This window comes from Hippoglossus hippoglossus, chromosome 15 (assembly GCF_009819705.1).
Source record: "Hippoglossus hippoglossus isolate fHipHip1 chromosome 15, fHipHip1.pri, whole genome shotgun sequence".
Classification (NCBI taxonomy): domain Eukaryota; kingdom Metazoa; phylum Chordata; class Actinopteri; order Pleuronectiformes; family Pleuronectidae; genus Hippoglossus; species Hippoglossus hippoglossus.
This window is the reverse complement of record NC_047165.1, coordinates 20016026-20043464: the sequence shown is the minus strand read 5'-3', so window position 1 is coordinate 20043464 and position 27439 is coordinate 20016026. Positions and strand designations below refer to the sequence as shown.

Below are 27439 nucleotides of genomic sequence, written 5' to 3'. Positions count from 1 at the left end.
AAGCATGAAAACAGACACTAACACAGACTCAGATCTTTTTTTGCAGATGATTCCCTTTGTGCTCTGTCTCTTGTTTTGTCCACGATATCGAGAATTTATGATTTCTACATGAACCACTGGATGTTCTCTCTCTACCTTTTTTGTCCTCGCAGGGACCTATCCAACAACAGGATTGGCTGTCTTTCCCCCCAAATGTTTCTCAATCTGGGCAACCTCTCAAAATTGTGAGTAATCCCTACATTGAGAATATGAATTGCATTGCTTTATGCTTAATTTACGTTGTATAGAGACTGTGGTGTTTTTATATGGCCTTAGCAATGCATAACATAATACAGTAATTTGGATTTAGTGCGAGGAGTGGTCTGTTTCTCAATGAATGTGTGTGTGTGTGTGTGTGTGTGTGTCTTTGTGTGTCTGTGTGTGTTTGTCTGTTCTTTTTTCCACAAACAGGAATTTATCTGGCAACATCTTCTCCACACTCACTGTGGGACTCTTCACACACCTTGTGGCTCTCAGAGTGCTGTAAGGCAAAACACATGCATGAACACAAAATAAAAGATTGAACCTCAGCGGTTATTGTTTAGTGTAGAGCAGGGTAAAAGGGAAAAAGTCAACAAGTCTCAGGCCGTTTTCACTGCAGATATTTTGTCTTTGTTATAGCAAAAAAAAAACACCGGTGTAACTAATGACATTAGCGATGACTGTTCTGTGTAGGTGGGCCAGTAACCCTTGCCAGTGAGTCAGCGTGCACAGTGCTTACACCCGCGAACTGGCACACTCCAATGGAATGAAACCATCATTAATTTCATCATTTACGTCGGTGTTTTTGTAACATGTCAAAATGTGACAAAGCACTCGATTAGTTTAACTGCGGAATTAATTAAATCAATGGACGCTTGCTCAAATGCAGTGACACAAACTCAAGCACACAGTATGTAACTGTACGCTGGTATTCCCACCAGGCACTTCCACACTGAGACCTTGTTCTGTGACTGTCAGCTGAAGTGGCTGCTCCTCTGGGCCCGGAGCAACTCGGTGAGGATTGGGAACGACACGGTGTGTGTGTTCCCCACCCGCCTCCACGGCCTGGAGTTTCGCAACCTACGTGAACAGCAACTCAGATGTGGTAAGAACCTATGATAACGGTGTGAGGTTAACATCGACAGGTGTTTTTTTACGGTTACGGTTCAAGTCAATGTTAAGTCAGCAAAGAAGTTAAAGGTCCCATAATTTACATGTTTCCAGTGTTCAAATTTTGTGTTAAATATCCCAAAACCATCTCAGTATAGATTTGCATCTCCCCTCTCATGCTTCTCTCTGGAGCTTGAGCGACAGCAGGGTCTTTTGTGTCTCTGAGCTTCTTTCCTGATTCCCTGACTATTTTATGAGTGACACATTTATTTGTTTATTTAGAAGGATCCCCATTAGCTCTACCCTAAGACAGAGCTACATGGCCAGGCCAAACACAGGTAACAGATTGCTGCCTACTATTGAAGCTTGGTAAAGCTGGCGATGGCCAGTCAGGGCTGGAATGAACATTTTCCTGTGTTGTAGCTGCTAGCCTAGAGACAGAATTACTTGTTCGGTGTTTCTAGTTTTCAAGTTAAAAAAAAAAAGAAAACGAGTTGATGGGTGCGGGTGAGCTGTGCTGGGGAAGTGGCTGATGGTGGTGATGGTATAGTTTTGACATTACACAAGTCCTGACAGTTTCTAAATCCGGGCTGTGCCTTTCTCTAAGGATTGAACGTGGTGATACTTTCACCGTATTTACATACTCACTCATAAAAAACAATAATGAACTGTTTCCATTAAGATAATTTCACACAATATTTAGTAACATTCCTCCTTGCACACTTTACTCCCTGCATCTGAATTTGTAGCATCAAGTGCGATGTCCCACCGACAGTCCCCGGATAATGCTCTACATAATTAGCACTTCTGTTCATGAGTTAATGAATTGATCCCACCTGGCATCCCAGGTGTAAATTAGTCCTTGAGTATGAGACCAGAATAAAAGCCAGCGGCTCCCTGAGTTCTGACACTTACTGTCTTACAGACTCTCCCAAGATAAATAAAGTTTCTTCTTTCTTCTGACGTGATTGGGAGATAAGCAGGTTGTCAGATTTGAATGACAAATAAAAAACCTTTATCAAAAGCAAAATATTAGAATGGAGCCCCTTTGTGAGAGCAACAGGGCCATGTAGTTCTACTGAGTGTCTACTGTGTTATTGAGACAAATATGTAAACTAAACTAGACAATGTGACTTTGTTCTCCATTCAATTTCAGGATGTTCCTCCAACAATAGAAAGTCTTCATAGATTTCCTTTTTGTCACAAGATAAGCCAAATACAATCTCCACCCAATGAATCCTGGATCATTTACACTAAAACTGGTATTCTTAGGACATTTTAAATTGAGGAAGCACCTGTTTCAGACCTTGAGGCTGGATTGAATGGTTTCTTTAGACAGACTTTTTGCTGAGCTCTGACAAAGAGGAATCTATAAGATAAGGGACATCGTTACACTTTAAGAATGGCCCCTGAGACTTCTCATCGGCAAGAAACAGTTTAATTTCACTAACATCACATTTTCAAGTGGTTGGCACAATGAGAACATGATTAAGTAGATCCAAGCTGATAATAGGCTTCCCTCTCCTCTGTTATCTCTGCACATGCTGTGAACTGTTTGACAAGACTAATATAAGGCATATAATATACGATTTAGTGCTAAATTGCCAGCTTCAAACCCCCAGGCAGAAACAGTCTGTTAATTTAGTCTTTGTGTGACCTTTGCCCTATCATGCACCACCTGTGTTATAGGCTGCAAGTGCCTTAAAAGCCAGAGGAAGGAAGTTATGCGACCGAAGTTTCTGGTTCAAACCCGTAGATAAGAAGTGGAAATATGTCCTGGGAAAATATATTAGCTGTGCTCTCCCCTGCCTCTCAAACCACTGTTAAAGTGCTTTGAGCAAAGTATATAACACTTGAGCTGGTAGTCGTTCTTTTTGGGTCGCTCACTGGTCGGTGGGTGAAGGCGTTAGCTCTGAAGTTTAACTGGGCAGTTGCCAAGTGTGAAAATGTTTAAATATACTGAAAGTGGTTGGTAGAAAAGATCAGGTGTGCCACACACACACACACACACACACACACACACACACACACACACACACACACACACACACACACACACACACACACACACACACACACACACACACACACACACACACACACATATATATATATATATATATATATATATATGTAGAATATACAGTATATGGTTTAGGAAGGTAGAGAGGGGGTCCTTTATTATGAAATGTTATATTGCCTGAACCTACATCAAAGTCAGTAAAAAAAAAAGCACTTCAAAACTAAAACCTTTGCATCATGGAACTAGTCCTCCTCAAACATTTCTACAATATACTGTCACTTGTGGTTGTTTGTGTGCTGGACGCTGTGTGCAGAGCTTTTTATAAACACTCAATGGTGCAGAGTGAAGTTAGAAATCTTTGTGATCTTCCTAACTGGTTTATCTACAATGACGCTTTTTTTTTTAGGAAATGAAACAGAATATTCATCATTACTGTTCTAGTGTGTGGCTTGTATTCCTTTGAATTATTCACTGAACTGGTGGTCTTTTTCATACATTACATTTCGGCGTTTTCAGAGTTCTGTTAAGTTGTATATCAACTTTATTTGCAAAACTAAGACCAAATATGAGTCTGAAGACTAAAATATTAAGACACATGTGTAGTGTCCATCCGTGCAGGTTTTAAGCAGAGCAAAATGGCCTCTTTACTGTCGACACTCAGTTAGCTACAGTAAAGAGAAATCCAAAAGTCTTTCTGAACGACTGGTTACAAACAGGCAATCTCCGACTGCCTCCTTCCCCGTCTCCCCTCCGCTGCTCTATCTCCATGCTCTCTGCTGCCGTCCACAGGGGAATTGTATCTCATATGTGATAGAATCGTCCTCCTCTTCTTCTTACATCTGGCTCATGCAGGGGATATTGCTCCGGAATGAGAAAATCCTTGGTTAGCGCTGGACTATCTCGGTTGCATTTGTGTGTGTGTGTGTGTGTGTGTGTGTGTGTGTGTGTGTGTGTGTGTGTGTGTGTGTGTGTGTGTGTGTGTGTGTGTGTGTGTGTGTGTGTGTGTGTGTGTGTGTGTGTGTGTGTGTGTGTGTGTGTGTGTGAAGCGAAGGGACATGAAATGAATATTCACTGCATGCACGGCGTCTGCAGAAATATTATGAGGAGAAGTGTTTCCCAGGCTGCAGCGTGTACATTGCCATCTTCACCTGCAGGTTGTGTGTTTGAATACACAAACGGCTCCATCCAGAGAAGTCTGCACCACACACACTCTGGGGTTATTCTGTGTAATCCTTATTATGCCTGTTTTCTCATTTACGCAGAACAAACCAAAGCAATTACAGGGTAATTCTGCGTAGTCCAGCGAACAAAGAGCCCTGAGTGGAACCCAGTGGCAGGAAGAGGAGCATTCCTTTCAGCCCTTAAAGCATCCATTAAGGGATTACAATGAGGAAGCTTCCTGCTCTTGCCATGCTTGGATCCATCCGCCTTTCGACAGCCCACCTCCATCTTGCAGTATTTATTCACTCTGTACCAGGCAATTTTCAATTAGATACAGTGGTGTTGCTCTAACCATATTTTTAAATCGTATTTGATGGTTGTTATTTTCATATGCTTTCACTTTGTGAAAGTATGCCGTCTACCGGCCAGGACCTGGTCATGGCTTTTTGGATGGTGGATGTGCTCAGAACCTGCTGCTAGCGTCTTGTTATCAAGATAAGTGATGGGATGGGATAACAATATTCTGCTTCTACTCTCACATAACGTTGGAAATATTAATATTTCTCCACTGAGATATTCCCCCCATTGTTTTTATGAAGGTGCGTCATAGAAGATGCATCTGTTTCTTTCTCCGGCGGCTCCAGCGTGATCGGTAGCAGATGTCTGCACCATACATTCCGGCAATGAGCCCCTGTCCCTCCACCGCTGCAGGTCGAGTACTGCCTGCAAATGAGAGGGAATGGAGGGGCGCATGCGGCTTCCTGTCACGATCAGGTGGCTTCCTGTGTTGAGGTCAGGTCAGGCGTCTGTTTTACTCATCTAACCACAGGCCCCTGGTTATTAGACACTGCTGGGATGAGAGCCACAGCACAGACGTAAAGTGCGGAGCCCACACGGCACGTCACATGCTGCAGGACGAGCCTCGGCTTTCTATAGCTGTTCTTTATTGCATGATGACACAGCACTGCAACTGGCCTTTATGGGCATCATGTCATTCAATTAAATTCCATGTGCAGGCCTGAGTCTTATAGCCCGTGGTGTGCCTCTAATCAATGATATAAAAATATCACCAAATATGACTCAATGTCGTCTGTGATATTCATCTTTGAAGCTCAGTCACACACCTCTTTTAAAGAAGGAGAAACTGAAGGGACTGTAGAAAAACAAACTGGAGAGTCAGTCAGAGACGGAGAATATCTGCTTTGCTATATTTTGAAAACTGTTTTGATTTTGATCAAAGTCAAAACTGAGAAGTTACACTTTTGACTGTGTGTGAAGAAGAAGATCAGTAAATAAAAAGAACTCACAGAAACGTCTTTTTTGTCAACAGGCGTCAAAATTGACTTTTACCGAAATGAAGTATATAGAAGGCGAATTACATGTTTCCGCATGTAAACAATTATGGAGTCTTATTATCACTTTTGGTTAATATATTTTTATATTTAAATTTCAAGTCTTTTTACACATCGATGAAAAAAATAGTTATGTTATCTGATGCAGCAGAGGGAGCTCTGATTGGCCTGACCTAACAACAGACTCCAAGCTGAAACTGGCCAATCAAAGAACCTGTGTCTCTCTGCGGGCCGTCCATTCAACTTCTTTGCTTTTTAAATATGATTTTCAAGTGTTTGCAGAGTTCTGCCAGCCAGCCGAGAACCATGTCTGTCATGGGAACGTGCTCTGCTAAGCAAAGTTAACGCCCGCTAACAACGCTGTCAGCAGAACAGGAGAGACGTTCTTTGGTGCAGTTTAATTTCATAACTGAACTATGACACGGCCACTTTATATTCACATGAAAAAAAGAGCAAACTTCACCTCTGCTTGCCCAGACGCAGTCCAGCTATATACCATTTATTTTTTTACTTATAGTCTTTTAAAAATGATTTAATTCAATGAATAATTTATCATGCAAACACAGAAGAATGAAATTGATTCACTAATTGGCAGTAAAGTTTTATCTCTTATAATTTCATGCAAAAAATGATCCGCTGATGGAAAAATACTTAAAAAGACTTTGTCTTGTTTTATAGACACATTTTTGAATAACCCATCCTAGGTAATGCTAATTATAGTAACACGTTGTCTTCCCCGGGCTGCTTTATAGTAACAGCCATCTTAGTGTTTGGACACTTGAACATGTCTAATATGAAACAGTTAGCAGCAGGAGGCTCCATTTGTGTCAACAGTAATGTAATATGAACTCTTATACACTGAGAGCAGACAGTTAACCATGAGGCTCTTATTAATGAGATAACAGATCATGTTAATCCTTTATTCGTGTGAAGTCTGAATTCAGTGAATTCAATTCTATCAAAATTGGTTTTGGTTTAATACATTTTAAAAATAATTTCATTGAGTTTCATATCAGTGTATGATTATTGGTGTGGTGACACACTCTAAGATCCATCTATAAAGATCTCTAGTCGTTGTATACTCACAAAGCCCTGGTAGTCAGGGTGCATTACTGTTTGCTCTACAGACTGAGCCACACTGTTAATGAACTCTATCATCAGGCCTGTCGCCATCTCTCTTGCTCCTCCACACACACACACGCACCCGCACGCACGCACACACACACAGGCACACACACGCAACCAGTAACTGCATCTTTGCTCTGCAGTGTCCAGCGGGCGAAGCCAAGCAGCCGCTCTCTGATCCTTGGCTCAAAGCGTTGTTTCAACAGTATCAGCATCAGCCAAGTCAACAGTCAATGGCCCCTCTGCTGTTTCAGCTGTGTGTCACCCGCAGCAGATAACAAAGCCTCAGCCACTGTTGCCGAAGACTATCAGAGTCTTAACACTCTAACAGGGTCAGCTCCAGTAATTACGCAGAGATGGCATCACGTAAGATCCTATATTAATGACATATTTTTAATGTTACACACCAAAACATGACACTTTTGATTATGCACCTATGATTATAAATTACGGAAATTGAGGTCAAAGCCGTGCATGTGTTAATAGCTGTGATTGCTTACTGGCCTCTGCAGTATATTCACATAAACAGTGGAAATGTTAGGTTCGGGGCTGTAGACATGCTGCCACATCACCCGACATGGATCTTTCAGTATTGTTTTTTTTTTTCTTTCTGCAAAGCGACACATGAAGCAATAAAAAGACTTTATGACCCTTGTATTGAATCGCCTGTCAGACGGCAGCAGAATCCACCATTGATTGGAATACAAGCGAAGGCAAGTGCATGCTTATTCTGCTCTTTGGAGCATGTCCAAGGAAATGTCTGGCCCTGTATGAACGAACATGCAACGTGCTGAGCTAATCCTGTTATGGAGATTTTTATGGTGTTGATCTATTTTGTTAGTTTTAGTTTTATTTTTTTCACTTTGTATGAAATATCTTTCTTAGGCCTCCTACCCACGATGACAGTTCACAGAATAAGGTCAGGAGAGGATGATCACCACATATTTGGAATAACAGAGTCCTTTTTTTTCTCTTTTGCAGTATCTTTATGACCCAAGGTTGAGTAAGGAGGCCAAATAGATATTACTGAAGGAAAGTACTAAATATATCTGTGAGAATGGACTTTGACGTTCTTGGAGACTGATAGAAAGGACACAAAGATTGGTTTGGCGAGGTGAGCCAAGTTAGATATGTTTCTCTAAGAGAGAGACTCCACATATAATGTAAAGGTTTGAGATCACCTTGACTTTGTATGCTTATAAGGCACCTTTTTGTAAGGACAGCTTAGGTGTGGTGATGGCATTACAGTTTGCTAAGCCTCCATTGCTGCCAATACACTACATTTATTACATGTACCATTACCAATAAAGGAGGCAGAGGAATAACTGATGATGAGACACATAGGGCAAGTAGCATTCTCCTAGTAGCCTAGGAGAGTTAACTGAAATGGAGAAGTCTGAAAATAAAAAGCAAATGGGACAACAAGAAATCACTTAAGTACGAGGGAGTAGAGAGTACTTGAGCAACTCAAGTGTACGTTTAATTGTGGATTGGCGCCTATAGCTGTAGTAATGTAGAAATGATCTGAATTAGCAGAGGAGCTGCAACATAGATGCTAACCACCACCAGGGGAAGGAAGACAGGGTTGTTTTTTTCCCTGCTTTCATTTAGATTGTCCTCACCCTAGTCAAGAGTTAAAGGCAGAGGATGTTGCACCTTGTTGAGTCCTATGAGGCAAATTGTGATTTGTGAATATGGACTATACAAATAACTTTTGATGGATTGATTGATGTAGGTAGGTAAGTATGTAGGTAGGTAGACCCCCCCTCATCATTTAAGTCCACTTTGCAGAAACATTGAGTTTCACAGTCAACTATAATGACGACAGACAGAAACAAGTGGATTGTACAAAAGCTGACATTGCGCAACTGCTATCGGATATGTAGCTGGCAGCACATCGAACATGCCGACTCGTTTGAAACGGCATCACCAGAGTGATGTCCACTAACATTAGAGGGACAAGGAAAAAACGAGTTCAGTGCAAACCCAGCTCCCCGCGACATTAAAGCAGCCGCTTGCAAATATATAAGACCGTGTCTAAGCAATAACGAGCGTCATAGGTGTTTTTTACCTGTGGACATGCAACCGTCCTCTGTTGTTGAGAACGCAGGGTTCAAACACACACTGCAAGTAATTGAGCCCCGTTACAAAGTTCCCTCTTGTCGGCATTTCAGCCAGAAAGTCACACCAGCCCTCTGTCACTAGCGTGAGTGTTCTCCACAGAGGAGACATTGCCAGCGCCATCAGGGCATCTAATCCTATCTGCAGACAATGTGGACAAGTAAATATTTTTGAATAAAAAAAAATGAAAATACATATATTTAATAATGATAATTATACGTGGTGCAGTTTAAGTACACTTGATTTTCTACACACTGCACCTTAATGGATATATTTTTATTCATTTAGTAATAAATGTTTATTTTGTTATTTCAAGTTTGTAAAAATTACTTTGGTAAGAAAGACACAGTCAGGGTTGAATACAAAGAAATACAAAATCAGTTCAATGTTTTCTGTTTCTTGCTTCTACGAAAATGTACCGAACCGTGACCTCAAAACCGAGGTACGTACCAAACCATGATTTTTGTGTACTGTTACACCGCTATGCTTTCGGTCACCTTTTGCATCTCTTATTGACAATTTATGCTAAAGGCATCATCCGTCTCCAGAAAAACGTATTCCTTCAACCTGCAAGACTTCCCTCCTAATGGCCAGTCCACGCTCACCAAACCAGGCAGAAACTGATACTTTACGGCTTCATCATGATCAGAGACACTGACTTATCTTATATATCATACAGTATAATTAGAATAATCAGGGATTGAGGGATTATCACTAAATATCAAACCCCCTCCCATATTCTAGCAATGGACTTAACACTCTCCTCTGTCTTCTAATGTAATCGTTGACGTTAGCATATTCTCTGGCAAAAAAGGCTTGAGGACTGGAGGCAGCTACGAGGTAGGTAATCCTATCACTGATGTTGCACCAGGCGTCCAGAGCATGTACGGAGTCAAGGAGAGTCCAGGGGAGTGCTCAAGGCTGTTCTCCTTTATCAGCTGCTGTTCATCTCACTCAAGAGCATCAACATGTGGGACGGGGGGGCTGGAGTGTGACCTTGACAGAATGCACTGTGTATGTGCATATTTGTGTGTTGACAGTATTTTTTGGGGAATGCACGTGTGTGTGTGTGTGTGTGTGTGTGTGTGTGTGTGTGTGTGTGTGTGTGTGTGTGTGTGTGTGTGTGTGTGTGTGTGTGTGTGTGTGTGTGTGTGTGTGTGTGTGTGTGTGTGTGTGTGTGTGTGTGTGTGTGTACTGTTTGTGCACAGGGTAAGGATTTGTGTGTTTGTGCTAGTGTGTGCAGGCTTGATATGAGTTTGACAGTCCAAGCATGCAGTGCCTCATTTGTTGTTTGTTAATACTGCTGGCAAAATAGGCAAAATCCTGCAGAACACCAATGCGGTAAAAACCACAATTTTTTCTCTTTCTTTTCCTCTCAAGGATGGAAGAATGACCTCCCCACTCTTCCTCTACCTTTCCGCCTCAGGAAGGGGGGGAAGGGGAAGTGAAGGTTTACAAGCTGACCTTCCTGTTTTATCCTCTCCTCATCTTCCAGATGGACCTCTGGAGATGCCCCTCTTCCAGCTCATCCCTTCTCAGCGCCAACTGGTTTTTCGTGGGGACCGGCTCCCCCTGCAGTGCACTGCCTCCTACGTGGACCCGTCAGTGGAGCTGCGGTGGCGTCACAACGGCCACGCCATGACCACGCAGGAGGACCGAGGCATCTATGTGGAGGAGACCCTGCTTCACGACTGCTGCCTGCTGACCAGGTACACGTAGAGGAGAGGAGGGGGGGGGGGGGGGATGGATGAGCCAAATGTGAGCAGGGAGCTGATAAGGTGTCGACCAGCCTGTTTCACTGACACATATACACACACATGAGTAATGCGATCCAAAATACACAAGCACATACAAAGATGGCAAACAACATAGAATACACACACATGCTCATTCATTCATTCAGCACAGACTTGTTTAACTGGGGTCACGGACACGGATGTGACAGACACACATACACACTCCTCTCTCCCTGTCTCTGTCTCCCACTCACCCATCGGAGCTGTGATTTACCTTTTGTTACTGGTGCCCTTGATAAGGATCTGAAAGGACAGGACAGAAGTGGCTTGGCAGCGTGCCACCACTTCAGAGCAATCTGCGGCTCGTCTCTGGATGCCGGCCGCCTCAGCCGCTCCCCCAGCGCCGGCGGAGCGCTGAGCTGATCACACGCTAAGGGGAACAGATGCTGAATCATAATTGTGGTGATATGGTAGAGCTGCACCACTGGCTTTTCGCACATTTTTCCCTGATTGAAGACGTTGCTGCAAGCGTCCATCCTCTTCCTGTCTTTGTCGACTTGATGGTCTGCGGCGCGTATGGTTGTGCGTTAGTGTGTGTGCGCAATATGTGTGTTTGCGTGTGTGTTGTGGTAAATACATTTGTCGTAATGCAACAGGCAGCAGGGCTCAGATGCAGGAGCACATTGCTGTTGATTAGTTTAACTGCTGCCTGTTCTGACTCGGCCCGTCTAACATAAATATTGATGGAGTGCTGACAGAAATATGTTTCCCTGTGTCAACAGGGCCCCGACGCCTCTTGTTGTGTGGTTTATTTGGCAACTAGAATGCCTGCTACATTTCCACTTCATTTCAGGGAAGGTATAACATTCCCCTGACTGCAAACGCCACTAACAGTCAATACTATGTCTTTTCATTATATCCCAGCTCACTCCTTGACATTCTCAGTGATCCCTATGGTGAATGCACTGCCTTGAATAATTGGATTACAGTAGAGAAAGATCTTTCAGTGATGTCTCGGTGTCTTTGTGTCACTGTAGTGATGTGTCCTGGCACAGTTTATTTTTATTGAGGCGTTCGTCAGAAAAGGTCAGTACCTGTTGATGTCACTCGCTTCTCGTTTACCAACAGTGTCAAAAGATGTAGAGAGTGAAACACCATATTTTAGGGCAATTTTGGGCTACTTTTATGTTACCTGTCTAGTTCCTGTCTTTACATTTAGAATATACAGTGCACTTTTTGATACACTCATACTTTACAAATGGCTTCCTGAATGTTTTGACAGGCCACTGATACGATGAGAGTAAAATTGTTTAAAATTATTATCATTAGGAAACTACGACGGTACAATTTGGACTATGATGGGCTGCCACGGCCTGGCTAATGGAAAACACTGAACCATAATCAGCATAACAGTATGATGCATGGGATAATGCATAGACTCAACTACTTAAAAGCTCATAACGGAATGAACGTCAGCTCCACCTCTAGCTACAACAGTAACATGCTGCCTGAGAAACAGTCACTAGAGGATATGCATGTTTCCAATCATTTAGCACTTCATTGACCTCACATTTAGTTTTTTTAAATTTCTGAATTAATTGATTTAATACAGTAACAATGGATCAAATGACTGTGTAATTTAATAGGAATCAAACCAACAGAGTAATCAGCTGGTTCTGCAGTTCCTCTGTACTCTTGTTTGCACCAGCCAGTTATATCCTTCTGGAGTTGGTGGAAAACAAGAAAGAGCTTAAAGAAGAACAAATATTAGTCTACACAGTCTGATTGAATGAGAATGTTGCTCCATGTGTTTTACAGATATGTAAATAAGCCATATATATCCACTTCATGAGGTAATAAAACGTGAACGTGTTTGCAGCCTGATGCACTGCTGAAAAATATTCATCTAGGTTTATATAATAATTTAAAGGCACAACTTTTATTTGTAATGCATATTGACATTCTGTGTCATGGCTGCAGACACTGCTCCACTGTTGGTGTGTGGGAGGAAATGTGTGACTTTGCCCAGTGGTGACACAAAGCAGATGATGGAATAAACACTTTTCACTGGGATTTTGTTACTGTTCAGAAACAGAAATATACTGTGTGTCATGTCATGTGAATCACTTAAATGAGTCTGTAAAGATTCTATACATAGTATCTTTGAGTAAAGAGTCTGAAATCCACTTATTATCAGGAAACATAAAACCCACTAATGTGCAGCAGTAGTGAAAACTCGCTGGCTTCATACCTCGAAGTCCATCAGAGAGGAGAGTGGTCCTTCAACTGACCCTCTGTTGGCTGTGTACATCTGTCAGCTCCTGGTCCAGACTCCTGCTTCTCCAGTCACATTATCACAAACTGTGCTCTGCTCCCCATTTCCCCCCCCCCCTCCCGCTCAACTAAGAGTCCTCCAGAGTTTTGACTTTCCAGTTCGGTGTCCCAGTAGAACATGATGGATTTCTCATTGCTCCTATTCTGATTAGGGCCCCTGCATGCAATCGCCCGCTGCTCTCCTCTTGTATACACAAATAATGCAATTTTCTCCCCCAAGTGTAACAGTGCGGGTCATGTTGCTCTTGGCACCTAAAATGCCTCCCTCCTGTTGCAAAAGCTGCAAGGAGCAGACATAATTTCCATAGCTGATGAGAGTGTAGCGGAGCTCGGTCCAACAAAAACAATCTGCTGTGCCGGGGCTGAACGTCACCCTTCGCCCTGTGCTGGATCTTAAATTGCAGTGTTGAGAGACGGGGGGGCGGAAATTAAGAGTCCTGTGACTTCACCGATCCAGCTCTCATTTAGTCTGAAGAGAAGAAAAAAGAAAAAATGTAACTAATGTTCTGGCCTTTGACTTGCCAGACGCTGTGAACGCTCATTTAGTCACAGTGGACAATATATTAGTCATCACGGCCGACGGTTGATGTCGCTCACCTTGGACAAATGTCCTCTGCGTTAGTCAGCCTCGCCCTGCACGCCCCATCAGAGAGGAAAGACTGAATACACAGGATTTAGCGCGTGGCTTAAGGCCCTCATCTGGATTTGTGGCACAGTGTTGCAGCAACGAGAGCGAGATGCCAAAGCCTCAATGAAATGACCTCTGTGAAGGTGAACCAAAACTATTATGCAGTTTTTTATTCTCAGTTATATTCTGCTTATCCTGCTTTAGGCAGTGTCAGGCAAAAATCCTGCGGAGACATTCGGATCATGACATGGTCTTTTACTTACTGAAACAGGTGTAACGTTATGAAATATGTTTTTATTTTTATTCTTGTATTCCCCTTCTCCCCCCATGCTTTTACTCTGTGCCACGTCATCATAGCCTCTTATTTGCTGGCGCAGGTTGGCCGATAAGCTGATCTGTTTACATTGCTCACAATGAACAGCAGCCAAAACCAGGCCCCATGAGGCCTGCTGGTTCCGCGATGTGGGCCAGACTCCTGCTGAGTAATGCTGTCAGGCCAAGCTCCCAGTGTTAGCTACTATAGCAGCAGCAGTGGGACCAGCCTGTGATTCATGTTTCATTAATAAAACATCCCAGAGCCCTGAAGCTAGGTGCAGCCGACACTGTGGATGTATCCTTCTTAATCTTCTGCATCTTTAATTGGGCTAATCTTGCACAAAATGAAGTACCTGGTTTGGAAACAGTACTAAAGGCAAAGGAGGAAAGGAAAACATGTCTTGCTGCCTCTTCCCTTGTGTCTCTGCTGATGATCTCGCTAAAGGTCCCATTTTGTTTCCTAACTCCTGCTCACGAACATAAACTTACATTTCTTTAAATTCAACCCACATATCTTGCAGCTTCCTACTGTGTTTTCTCCAAACGGCTGCTTGTGTTTCTTGCTGTTTCAAATTCAGCAGGCTGAACACTCGCTTCTGTGCAGCTTCAGTTGCTGAGGAGACCAGAATTGATTATGTCTCCACACATACAATTTTACCTACTGGTTCATCTCTTTACTGCTTGCCAGTTTCAGTCAATAAAGAAAAATAAAAGCTTTAAGTTACACCAGGATAAAGCAAAGTGTAAATTATTAACAGTCTGTGATATAGAGTGGGTTTGGACAAAGATTTGAATTTTGCTTCAATTGAAGCAATATATCAGAAAGAATTATGCTACTATTTGTGTGTATATGCTCCTGCATGTGCACAAGCATAATGTAATAACCCTTCTCGGAATAAATGAAATAGTTTCGATAAAGAAAATCATTAAGGCGCAGGTTTAAAATTGCACATTTATAATGCAAAGCTGCCACAAGCTCTGATAAAACACAAATTCCCAGACTAATCAGTGAGCTCGCATGAAGTTGTCGGGCAGAAAGTTCCCCGTCACGTAAGGAACATTATGTAAACAAGTTGTGAGATTTCCGATGCTAACATAAATGTTCCTAATGAGTCCTGTGGGGAGCTGCTCCACAATGGTGCAGTGTTTCCGCGGATGTAGGTCAGTGCTTTGTGAATGACTTATACGTGCCCCTGCCCTATAGCGTCTCACATACTGGAGCGATATCTTCATGGGTTTAATATGTGAGGATGACCTTTTTTTTCTGAAAACTGGACTGTTGGCTGCTGGGGATCATTCTCCGCGCCCCTTGTTTCGTTTGAGTGCAGCAGGTTGTTGAAGTTCGTGATCAGGCTGCAGGAGAATATACCTTCAGCGGTGAAGGTTTCCCTCGAGACGCGAGTGGTGGGAGACACAGGGAAAGGGAGAGGGGCAGAGGGCGGATTGGGTTTGTAATGTATGTGTGCAGGGTGGGGGGGGGGGGTTTCCCTGTTTATTTTCCAGCATTCGGACAGTTGGCCCATGTTCAGTGATGATGTAAGTGTACCCTCTGCAGACTATTCATGGATGGAGGTGACAAGTGCAGCAGCTTTTTCTCACACACTTGCATGCATGTCATCACATAGTGTGTCTGGACACAAAGCTCCACCTCCATCCACCACATGATCACCTGTGAGTGTATTTAATCTAAACAAGTTTTTTTCCCCACCAACAAAAGGGAGAGTATCTTGGAAAAACAAGTTCCTCCAGATAAAGAAAAAAAACACCTTCATTCACAAAAACTCAACCTGATCTGTTTTGTTTAATGCACTATATCACACCTACTGTTCCAGTTGCCATTTATAATGTGAACATTCATCTGACAGAATAAAAAAACAACTGATAAATCTTAATTACACTTCTCCAACTGTTTAATGAATACAAAATGTTCCGCTTATACCGAGACACTGATACAAATCCCCAAACCGCTGCACACATCAGGGGACGATCTGTGATCTGTTAGGATATCAGGGTAAATCCGTTGATTTTGTTTACTGCAAATGTTTCATTACAAAATACTTTGTAAATCAAATTTTGTGTGTATTATAAATAGTGTACGTTCGTAGGATACATTTTCTTCTTTCTTGCCAGGACTTTTCCGGGGATTGATTATTTATTGATGCTATTTTAGTATTCGTTGTAGCACTTACAGATGTGTGGCAAAATTCAATCTTTCTACAGTCTATTTAATTAGAAATTTAAATGTATTATTTGTTCTACATACATGACAAATCAAAATATACTACATACTCACAGCAACATCAAAAATCATATTTTGTTCCGTAAAAGAAAATATGTTTGTACAAAACACTGGAGATGGAACCCAAGTGTATAGACAGACACAGTTAACTTCAACAGTTAAATATATAAAATGTAACAATTCTTCAATCAAATGTCTTAAAATGACTCAACCTATGTTATATATTTTGTTGACCTACGTATGTACATCATCTAAATGTTTCCAATAATGTTCGAACCCAGAGAAATCCCCAGTTTTATTCAAGGTAACAGGATGTTTCATTTTGGTCGCCATTTAATTGGGTAATATTTGCGTTATTTGTGGAAAAAGAAAAACACACTGTTAGCCAGCCGGCTGCTTTCTCCTTCCACTGTTTGTGTTTGTCACTCATAATAGCTCATGATTATTCATTGCGGTTTGCTGCTTAACGTAAATAAAACTTAAATACTTTACCTCATCTGTGAACATATCAGCAATGGTGAAGACAATAACTCCCATGATCCCACGCTGCTTCACGGTGTCATCAAACTCGGCCTCTTGTTATTGTTTTGACTGACAGACCCCTAGAGGCCAAAGTTACGTATTGTAAGTGTAACACTGATAAGGACAGTTAAAAAAATTTTAATCAGAAAGTTGTATCTTTGGAGCCAGGAGTCAGACCAGCATAAATGTAGTTCTATTGCTTGTTGTTGATTTTTATGTTTGTACTATTTTTTCCAAGTCTTGGAACCAATATACAGCAAGTCGTCCAAATGAAACAAAAGGAAAAAAAATGGCTTGTTCATGCCCTTAAGAAGGAAACATAGACAAACAGCAAATAAATGAATCCATTTTATGATTAATGACAGTACTATGGATATGGTTTGGTTGGGTGCAGGCACAAATAATAACACGGAAAATAACAAGTGTTTAAGGGAGCTTCATCATCTTATAACAACAACACTCACGTGGTTAAAGCCAGGGAATGACTGGGGACATGATTTTAAATGACATTGGCTGCTGGTTGGAAACAGGAAATGAACAGCAGTCTCCTGTGTTAAAGCGACCCATCAATCCAGCTTGACCTCCCGCCTACAGTATGTTGACTCTGTCCCTCTATAATAACATCACCTGACCTCCTCCTCTGCTCCCATCATACTAATGTCACATTATAATGTAATGAGGTCTTTTTTTTTTTTTTTATCTCACAGCTTACATACCAAAGCAAACTGACGATCACTTTGCTAAACACGTTACCTCTGATGTGAGCAGTGTAAACATGCCAGCGTAAGCTTAGGTCTGACAGGTTTCAGACCTAAGCTTTTAACAGCTCCTGCTTCCGTTCTTCGTAGTGCGTTTCTACCAGTCTGGTGATGGTACGTCGTGACGGAATGTGATATGCCGGTTCCAATAAGTTTATCAGTTGTCGAAAACCTTCGCCCTCAACAATACTTAAGGGTAGCATATCCATCTCGATGAACTTGCAGATCCGTTGGGTAATTTTCTCTGCTCGTTGTGCATCGCAGCTCCTCCGTGCTAACACCGAGTTGATGCTAGGTTGAGACCGGGAGCAGGATGCACCGCCACGAACCAGGGTCGGATGTGCGTTGTTCAAGTGGTACATCATTTGAGTCGTGGCCGAGTTGTACTTATACACAGCTTCGCAGTGTTGGCAGTGAACTAAGTCATTTTTTAAATCAAAATGGTCCCACGCTACACTTCGCCGTGACCTCTTCATGTTTACTTTTGAAATACACGGAAACTCGCAGGTAACTGAGTAGGCCTGTGGCGTTTTTTTCAAACATTGCCCCGTGTGGTAAAATGTTTAATTGCTGCCACATAGCGAAATCCATTGCATTCCTTCAAGACTCGCACTACGCAACAGAACATGCATTCGTTTTATCGATGAAAAAATAATGTCATCGACGAAATTCTTAATGATCAATTAATCGATCGTCGATTAATTATGCCCATCCCTAATATGAACGGAACATTATAGCGAGATCCAGGTCCTTTCCAGCCTCAGCCCAGTGCTTCCTACGGTGAAAACACTAATCCTGTGCAAAATCTCTCTCTCTCTTTTTTCCAGTCGAGTGGAGTCTCGAATGCTGAATTCTCTCAGGTTCCGTGTTGCTAAATCAATAAGCAAATTGGAAAAACTTGGCTTTACATACACAAAGTGTGACGTGGAAAACTGGTCTTTCCTGCCAATGTAATTATCCTGTGAGAAATGTTTTATTAATCAGAGGTTGAGGGGTGCTCCATGAATGACTGTGTTCCCACATGTAATACAAGTCCTGTGCAAATAGAGTCTGATAAGCATGACGAACAGGTTTGGTCTTCCACTTCACCTCCCAATACGTTATCTATATACCATCTGTTAAGATTAGGTTTTCAGACAGCATATGTCGTCAACGTGGATGTTATATAACTGTTTAGAGACGCTGATAGCTGGATTGAGCCTAGAGGGTTTTAAACTTGAAGCCAATCCACACTTCGTACTCAACTTGTTTCCCGTGGAAGGAGGAGAATGTTGTTTTAAAGGGGGAGGTGGAGAGACGGAGCGATTGAAAGCGTGTGTGTCATGGTGTGTGAGACAGAGTGAGCGGGTGAAGGAGAGGGAGAGGTTATGGTTACAGTTCAGAGCCTCTCCATGAAATACATGCATGATTATATTTGACATACATACGTCGTCGTCACAGTCATGATGGCGAGTGAGTCGTTCCTCATGGTCCACTTCAGTGAAGCACTTTCACTGAAACTGAAAAAACATTTATGCACATGTAAAAACACAATCCTATGTATTCACAGCACACGCACATTGACTCTGTAACCCTGAATGTCATCATCTCAGTCAAGTGTTCAAAGATTTAGAGCCTTTTTAGAAAACTAGTCCGAAAATAGAGCTTTGGCGGACCACAGCAGATGAAATGATGAATTTATTATATTCATTATTGTTACCCTCCTGCTGAAAGTTAAGTCATGGGTCTGTTGGATACAGGGATGATCTCCTCTTACAAAACAAACAGCAGCGGAGCTCAATGTGGGAATATTGAGCGCATTACCTGTTCTGCTGGAGTCAGATCATAGCAGCTAATTTGATAATTTAGACTAACAACATTTACAAATGAGTTGTCATTTTAGCTTTCTTCATGATTGGTGCACTCAACATGTATTTGTTTGTGTAAGGGTCCTGTATAATAAATTGAAGACCAGAAAGGCGCTCTGAGAGTGCACACCGCCGCCATGTCAAAACACCGTCTCCTAGTAATTCTCTAGACTATAGCGGCCCGCTATGTTCAAATTTTTCCTGACACAATTTCACAAAGAACCAAACACTCTGACAATTTTCAAAGTAATATATCAGATCTCTGACTTAGTATTTTTGCTCCGTTGCTGCATTGTGTAGCTGTGTGCAGCACTATTTAGAGCACTACTTGCCATGTGCTTGCTCGCGCTATCATCCATAAAGTTATTACCGTCCAAGAGACCACCTGACCTCATAGTTTCAGCTGCTGACGTACACGTACCTGCAAGCGCGTGCAATGCAGTTCTCTCACGTGAGAACTATTTCACTCATTAGTCTGTGTACCTGTCACTTGGAATCCCATCATGCACATCCAAGTGCACCCCCACTACCACCATAGATTGTGGGAAACGTGACAGAAAGTGAAACAAAATTCCTGCATCAAACCATTAATCAGGATCTGCACCAAAATTAAATGGGTTCTTTCCTGAGACATACCACATCCTTCCACCAAGTTTAATGGTAATCTGTGCAGTAGGTTTTGTGTAATCCTTCTAATTTACATAAAAAAAGAAAACCTACTGACTGCTGACGAGTCACCTTTAATCCATTCACTCTTCATTCTGTTTTAGTGCACATTCACACTTCATTCTGTTTTAGTGCACATTCACACTTCAGCTCTAAGCCATTAAAGAGGTCTCTGCCTAGTTTCATAAAAACAATACAGTTTGTTTATTGTCTGAATGCAAGACAGTGGATTTTATAATATTTGATATTTGGTTATTTTTTGGAGCTTCATTCATTTTTAGATTTTTTCACAACAATTGTTGACATTAGGCGTTGACATGTACTGACAAACTAATAATAAACCTCAATTCACTTGATTTTTGCAGGAATGCATCTTTGTGGTGTGTGTGTCCTCCCTCATTTGCAATCGGGCTACTCCATTGTGGTGACTCATCTTAGCCTTTGAGTAGACTGAGTAAGGCTTGATGCTTTCATCCTGATTATCCCTATCATTTTCCTTGGATCTATTAAAAGAATGCATGAGATATACCTTTGGTCTTTGTTGTTTACCCTTTCAGAAACTCCCCTCGGTATAAAATCCACTGGATCTAGCTGGATATCAGTATTCATTATTTTATTGACTGCCTCTTTTATGTTCTGCTGGAATCCCTGTAGTAATGGACAGTCCCATAAAATATGAGAATCATCATCCATTCACATTTCCTCCAGCTCAGAGCTGCTGACACACACACTATTGCTAACTCACTTATCAGTTAAAGGCTTGCTGCACAATAAAGGATAATCAGGCCGATTTTGGACCCGATTTGACCCTTCCGACAATCGCACGGGCGTTCCCGACTGTAGGTCAATCGGTGTTGATTATCTGCCCAAATAATCCTGAAGTGTGGGGGGTTTACAAAATTATCGTAATGCTATCGATTGAGTAGGAGCCTCCCTGATCTCGAATCGTCTCCGACAGACACCCACAATAGAGAGGGAGCAAGCATCACCAACCGGGGATTATGTACTTGTACAACTGCGACTAAAAACAATACATTTCCAACTCAGCTCCAGCTAGCGCTGCAAAATGTATACGCCTTTTCAGCCATTAATTCATCCATAGTTTGTGGGGGGGGTTTTGCTACAAACCAGAACACATGACGTCGGTCCTCCTCCATGTTTGTTTTTCTTCTGAAGTCACATTCAATCACAGGAGTTCTCTACACTCTAATTCAGAAGGTGGCAGTAATACCAACTGCAATAAAAAACTGAAGAGGAAGAAGATATATCGTGAGTTTCTATGAGATTTGAAGTCCATAAAATCAGCACTTAGCAGAAATTGTTTCTTAAAAAGCGCGTGTGTGTGGTCTGACGTTCTGGCCAAATCGTCCAGTGTGTGCTTTCTGAAGATTATACGATTAAACATCGGTTGAATCTGCCATTATGTCTGTGGTCTCCCACGTTTTTAAAAAGAGTTGTCTAGTGTGCAGCAGCCTTAAGTTATTCTCAACGTCTTTATGGCAACAGGCACAAAAATTGGCCCATATGTTCCAGTTTGTCTTTTAGACAAAAAGTCTCTTCTGCAGAGTCAATAATAATCCTCTACATAAATTAAAGATAATTCGTATGTGTTGCAATAATGAGATACTGTCCAACATGTGTTGTTATTCATGTTGCAGTGGAAGCGAGTTTTCACATGGAGCATAATGTTGCCTGTAAAAGTCAGTTTAGAACAGTGAAATTGAGAACGGGGTTGTAGCTGGAAGAAACACATGTTGTGTAAGGACCATTTTCTCTCCACCTTCTGAAACCAGTGTCCCACATAGATGGGAGACAGTCAATCTTACTGGTGACTGAAATAACCATTGATAATCAAACCCTCACACTTTGTGGCTCCTCAGCTGTTGCTCAGACTCTAAAGCTGTTTTCAGACATGCACTGAGCGCCGCAGGTGCATTGGAAACACAGCACTGCAGGTGAATTGTTAGTATTTCTATTCTTAGAGTGCACATTGTTTAGCAACCCCTGTCAGTTTCACTCTGTTTTCTATGGAAGTAAAATCCTGAAGATTAGTCGCCCTGGCAAATGGCCTGCATTGGCTCTTGTTGCTGTTTCACCATCCTTTGTTTAATCAGGCCTTTTCCATTGAGATAGGAATCGCTGTGACAAAGTAGGAACGATAAGCATGAGTAATGATCATCTTAAGTCACAGCCAACATTTTAAGCCGCTGCACACTCATATGTGCACGAGTGTCACTTGAACAAATGAGATTGTGTGCAGCACACACGTGCACACACTCCTGCCCTGATGAGCAGCCTCTGCTGACTGCAGAATCCCTAAGATGTTGCTCTTACCTGCACCTTTTTGCTGTATGACTAATTTTAATCCCTAGCCAAATCCCAAATTAATCCAAACCATCTAAAATTTAAGGCCCAACACAAAACTAATCCTTAAACTACATTCAGCACTAAACCTGAGGCCAAATCCTAATCCAGCACCTTGTACAAACCTTTTAAAGACGTTTGATGCTCGTAGGAAAAAGTTCAACACACATGCACACGGATGCACGCTCACTATTTCACATTCTCTCCTCCTGCTCCAGCGAGGTCGTCCTCTCCAACATCGACGTGGGCATCTCTGGCATCTGGGAGTGCATGGTGACCAGTTCCCGTGGCAACACCTCTCAGCAAATGGAGATAGTTGTACTGGAGACGTCGGCACCGTACTGCCCCACTGACAGAGTCACCAACAACAAGGGGGACTTCAGGTGAGTCACCTCACAGCAGCCATGTTCAACCATGTGTGGTCAAATTGCCTCACAACACTCGGCTCTGTCATGTTAGTGCCCTCGAAATAAGACAGTGTGAAAGGATTCATTTGAGAAAATATGCATTTTCTTTCTCACTGAGAGCTATTGTAAATGAAAAGACTGATTCCCTTTTCGTGCTGGTATGGTAGCCGAAATTTAAAGATAACGTCAGCTTAGCTAAGCACTAAGTCTGGAATTCTTTCCAATCCTTCCTATCTATCTTTTGGACGGACTAGTTGCACGAAAAGAGCAGAGGAGAAATCAGAGAGCAGACGTTTCACGTGTGCACAGAAGCAGCACTCTTGAATAAAGATAGAAAAAAAAAAACATACAACAGATTCAAAACTCATCCTCACTAATTAATAATATGATCAATATATTAGTTTTGTCTGTACAAAAACTAAACTGCAAATCTGGTTAATGTGCACTGCATCACTGCACCACTGCTAAAAACAGGCAGGGTGATAACCACCTGGAAAAAACATTTTAGATTTTGAGGGTTATATTTGTTGGCATTCAGACAGAGCTACAGGCTAGTGGTTCTCTGTTTTCAACTCTCTGTGCTAAGCTAACACCGCCTGGTGGTGGAGTTTTATTCATGCAAATATGGAAACTCTTGGAAAGGAAGGTGTTTTTTCCCATCAGGTAAAAATAACTAAGGCTATACAGTATAAATAAATCTTAGAGTGTAGTGTAACTACTGTTGATGGACAGTAATCATTGGTTTTCACTGCTGATGCCAGGAGGTCTCCAGGAAAATTACAGCTTCACCTCATTATAATTTAATTAACCAAAAATATTAGCAATTTTAATGTCTACTGTATAAAACTAGTGCTGCAATCAGAGTGCTCACGCTCTGCTATTATCTCCCCATGTTCTCCACAACGTCCTGCTGCTTTTTTGTTCCACCTGACAAAACCCACACCTAGTCTGCCTTGAGACCAGGCTCATTAACCATCCAAGACCAGAACTGAGTACATACAGTTCATTTCGTTTAATAATAATTAAATATGTTATATTAAAACTCTCATGATTATTACAGCTCCATGAAGTCAAGCTTTAAACCAAGACCGAATAAATCTGAGCACATATTTGACATATAAAAGGAGGAATAAAGACCACAGACCTCCTCCAACATTCCTCTTTTTACCTGTCATCCCTCCTTGTGACCACCTCGAGACCTTGTAGCTGCACACACAGGCACGTGCATGCACACACACACACATAGTCACATTCTCCTCCCCTGTGGGTGCGCTGTTGCCGTGCACACTCTTTTCTAGCTGCTGTACTTTACAGCCTTCCTCTAGTGCAGCGAGCACAGAGGCTTTTGATTCTGCCAGAGCACTGGAGTAATGGGCTGGAAAATGAGCCAACTTTTTTGTCTGGGGCGAAATTAATGCCATTTATTACTAAGTAGCTGCTGCTGCTGCTGCAACCATGTGGATGGAGAGACAGAGGGAGAGAATACAAAAGGGGAACAGGCTGAGGAGCAGTAGGATGGCAGGTCTCTACCCACGGAGCAGACTACCGGCCTCCTGAGTGCCGTGCTCCTTTATCTTCATTTAGATGAAGCGAGAAGTGCTGCCACATTAAGCATATCTCCAGATAACTTTCTGCTGAAGGACTTGGACGCTGCTTTGAGGAGAAAACTGCAACAAATAAGACGCATGTTTCTCCCGTGATTGTGGACAAATTCACAATTGTTTCCTAAGGCAACAGAAAAAAAGACCTTTAATCTATAAAAGTGCCAGGAGACAAAACCTTGAGTCTTTGTTTTTACCAGTGAAGTGGAGGCTAATGTAGGGGACTGTGAATGTTGCTTTGTCTCTTTACACTCAAATGAGCTTTATTTCATTGAAACACCAACAGGCATTACCCATAAAATGAAAAAAAGTTTTAATTCACGCTGGCCGCTGTCACAGGTTGGTCAGTAGAGCAGCTCCAGCTTGATGACATTATTAAGAATGTCTCATTTCTTGCTTCAGAGGGGACTTCACTGAACTTTGCATGGCCAAATGAACAACACTAATTTGTATTTGAGGCTTTCTTTCCCCTTTAGGTGGAACAGGTTTCCGCTTCAATTACACATAACTCTCTAAAGCCCCTTTTTCCACTGGTTAAAAAAAAAAACACACTAAGATCTGCTAATATTAGACTTTTATATGCAGTGGGAATAGATTCAATCTGCAGTCACTCCTGCCTCAAATGAGTCTGCAGTAGACACAGTTTTTTTATCAGCCTCGGCAGTGAAGAAAACGTGACGCCTTTGGCAAGGCAGCGAGAGGGAGAGAGCACCTCAGTTGTCGGTGCATTTGTGACATTGAACATTACGCACCGGGGAAAAATCACAGAAAGGTGTTCTGGCAAGGAGTCAATTACCCTTTTTTGGCGAGTTTACCCATATTTGAAAGGAATACATATACATGTAAAAGAGCTATAACACTTTATTTTTTCTCCTTCAACTTCCATTTGTGGTGCAAATATAAAGAATTCACATTTGACTAAGTGCTTCATTCTCATGAAGCTGTGGGACTTGCCAGACTCGGATTAAAAAAATAAGGCAACATCAAAACACCAGATGTCAAGGTATCCTTTGGTGTCAGTCAAGCTCCACCCATGATGCCTTTCAGTTATTATCCCAAATAACCTTGATGAATGAAACAGAGCTATTTAGTTTTCGCTCCTCCATAGACACAGAATTCATTATACTGTCCTCACAGGCTGAGCATCAGCACAAGTAAGGAAAAAACTTAATGTGTAAAATTGGTGGGGTGCCCCTTAAAGTGCTCTCTGTCTTTAAACCCAAAATATTGTTTAGTTTCCCTGTGCACAAGGGTGGAAAGACAACAAAATGAATTCATAAAGTTAGTGAATAAGCTAATTAAGCCAGAAGTCATCACTCACACAACACATTGTTTCACCATCAAGTATCAGAATCTGGCAGTCTTCTGCAGAAATAATTAGAGCTAGCTGTAAATCAAATATGCAAATTAATAATTTCCTAAGTACAGGGAGTATGAAATTGCCATCTGGTGCAGTGAGTGCAGATTCCTCAGTTCGCCTCATTTCTCATCATTTGGAGATGTCTTGTGCCGCAGGTGGCCGAAGACTCTAGCCGGGATCCTGGCCTTCCTGCCCTGTGCGCCCTCTAGCTTCGGCTCGGCCCCGCACCCCTCCGGCGGCGCTCACAGCCCCTCCAGCCAGAAGGAGAAGAAGGCGTGGCGGCGCTGCGACCGGGCTGGGCGCTGGGCTGAAGAGGACTACAACCAGTGCCCATATGCCAGCGAGCTCACCCGCGTGCTGCACGAGCTCACCCAGGTATCAGTGCACACAGTGAAGCTGCTTGAGAGCTGCTCAGATGGATTCATTTACAGATCTACTACCACAGGGTTGTTTCATTTGATCACTTCTAATTTTGAAAGTTTACTTTGATATCTCCCTAAATGTGATCACTTACAGAGGCTAACATCTCCATTGATTTTTATGTGGCCTGCGTTTAAGATGTGTACATGTGTGCCTTTACAGACGTAATACAAAGTGACTGGCTCTACTCATGTGACTCATTCTACATATCTCATGAGCTTCACCACATTAAAGCAGTCAAGTTCACAAAACGACATGCGTGACCTGAAATAGCATTACACTGACTCACCATGTATCATTTCATCAGGTTATCAAAGCGCTTATGTCTCTATTGAAATCTGATGATGGCCTGTGTGATCATCCTCTTTGACTAATGTTGTATACTTTCCCTTTTTCAAATTCCAGATAACGATTAACACCACCAACGCTCAGCCATTAGGACGGCAGCTAGTGGCTTTCACTAGCAGGGCGGCCCACTTCACGGACGTCATGGACGTCATCTTTGTCACACACCTGGTGGAGAGGCTGACGAGGCTGGTGGAGAAACGCAGAGACGTAAGAGTTAATACACTGAGATGCACAGCAGCCAGTTCACAACGTGACATGTCAGACAAGACCTCATCTGATTTCACGTTCCCCATCACATTAAAATGACACGACTTCCATTCTCACATTATATTTCTTAAAGTCAGCAGATGATTTGTAGGAGCACGCTGTTCCCTTAAACCTGCCAATTCTGCCACGAATAATGCCGCTAAATAAATCACTGGATACACTGTTTATTTTTAAAAGTTGAATGGCAGCTTTACAGAATCTCCATCTCTGTCCCATACAAACTGTTTATCTGTCACAGTCAGAATCACTATCAGCAGCATCTGGAGAGATCCTCCATAAAGATTTTACCGTCTTGGGCAGGCAGGCATAAACTTGCTCAATGTCACTTTCACCGTGGACGTTCACACACAAGGCTCTCTTGTGTCGTCCCCCACACCCCCACCCCGATCGGTCAGCTCCAGAAATTATTCATATGCAGATACACTCCAAAGTAAGATTCACACCACACACCGGCAGGAAACATGAATGAAAACTGTACAAAATCGACCAGCAATTCTCCCAGTTTAAAAATCTTTATGTACACAGTGGGTGATCTATAGATCTCCCATTACTATTGAAGGATCTGTTCTTTTTCTATTTTTGTCCAATGTTCATTGTGTTAGAATTTATATGTTAAAAAATCCCAAGCGGTCATGTAGGTTCACCAGAAATCCCTGCACTAATTAACACACTGTGCTGCATACATTTGAAATATCACTTCCAGTACTAATATAT

The 27439-nt window shown here is 42.2% G+C and overlaps 1 protein-coding gene and 1 long non-coding RNA gene across 2 annotated transcripts in view; one reads left to right on the top strand and one right to left on the bottom strand.

Annotated features, from left to right (window-relative positions):
- The window catches only part of LOC117775498 (adhesion G protein-coupled receptor A3), a 181334-nt gene that overhangs the window by 30721 nt on the left and 123174 nt on the right, over positions 1-27439 (top strand). The window contains exons 4-10 of the mRNA XM_034608698.1: positions 153-224; positions 451-522; positions 963-1126; positions 10409-10622; positions 22541-22705; positions 25846-26065; positions 26516-26665. Of these exons, the coding sequence (XP_034464589.1) occupies positions 153-224; positions 451-522; positions 963-1126; positions 10409-10622; positions 22541-22705; positions 25846-26065; positions 26516-26665 (1057 nt within the window). The remainder of the gene's footprint in view (positions 1-152; positions 225-450; positions 523-962; positions 1127-10408; positions 10623-22540; positions 22706-25845; positions 26066-26515; positions 26666-27439) is intronic.
- LOC117775500 lies at positions 14384-18177 on the bottom strand. Its single transcript, XR_004616280.1, has 3 exons — positions 18067-18177; positions 14433-14440; positions 14384-14396 (listed from the first exon to the last, which is right to left on the bottom strand). It is a non-coding gene; the product is annotated as an uncharacterized LOC117775500 (long non-coding RNA).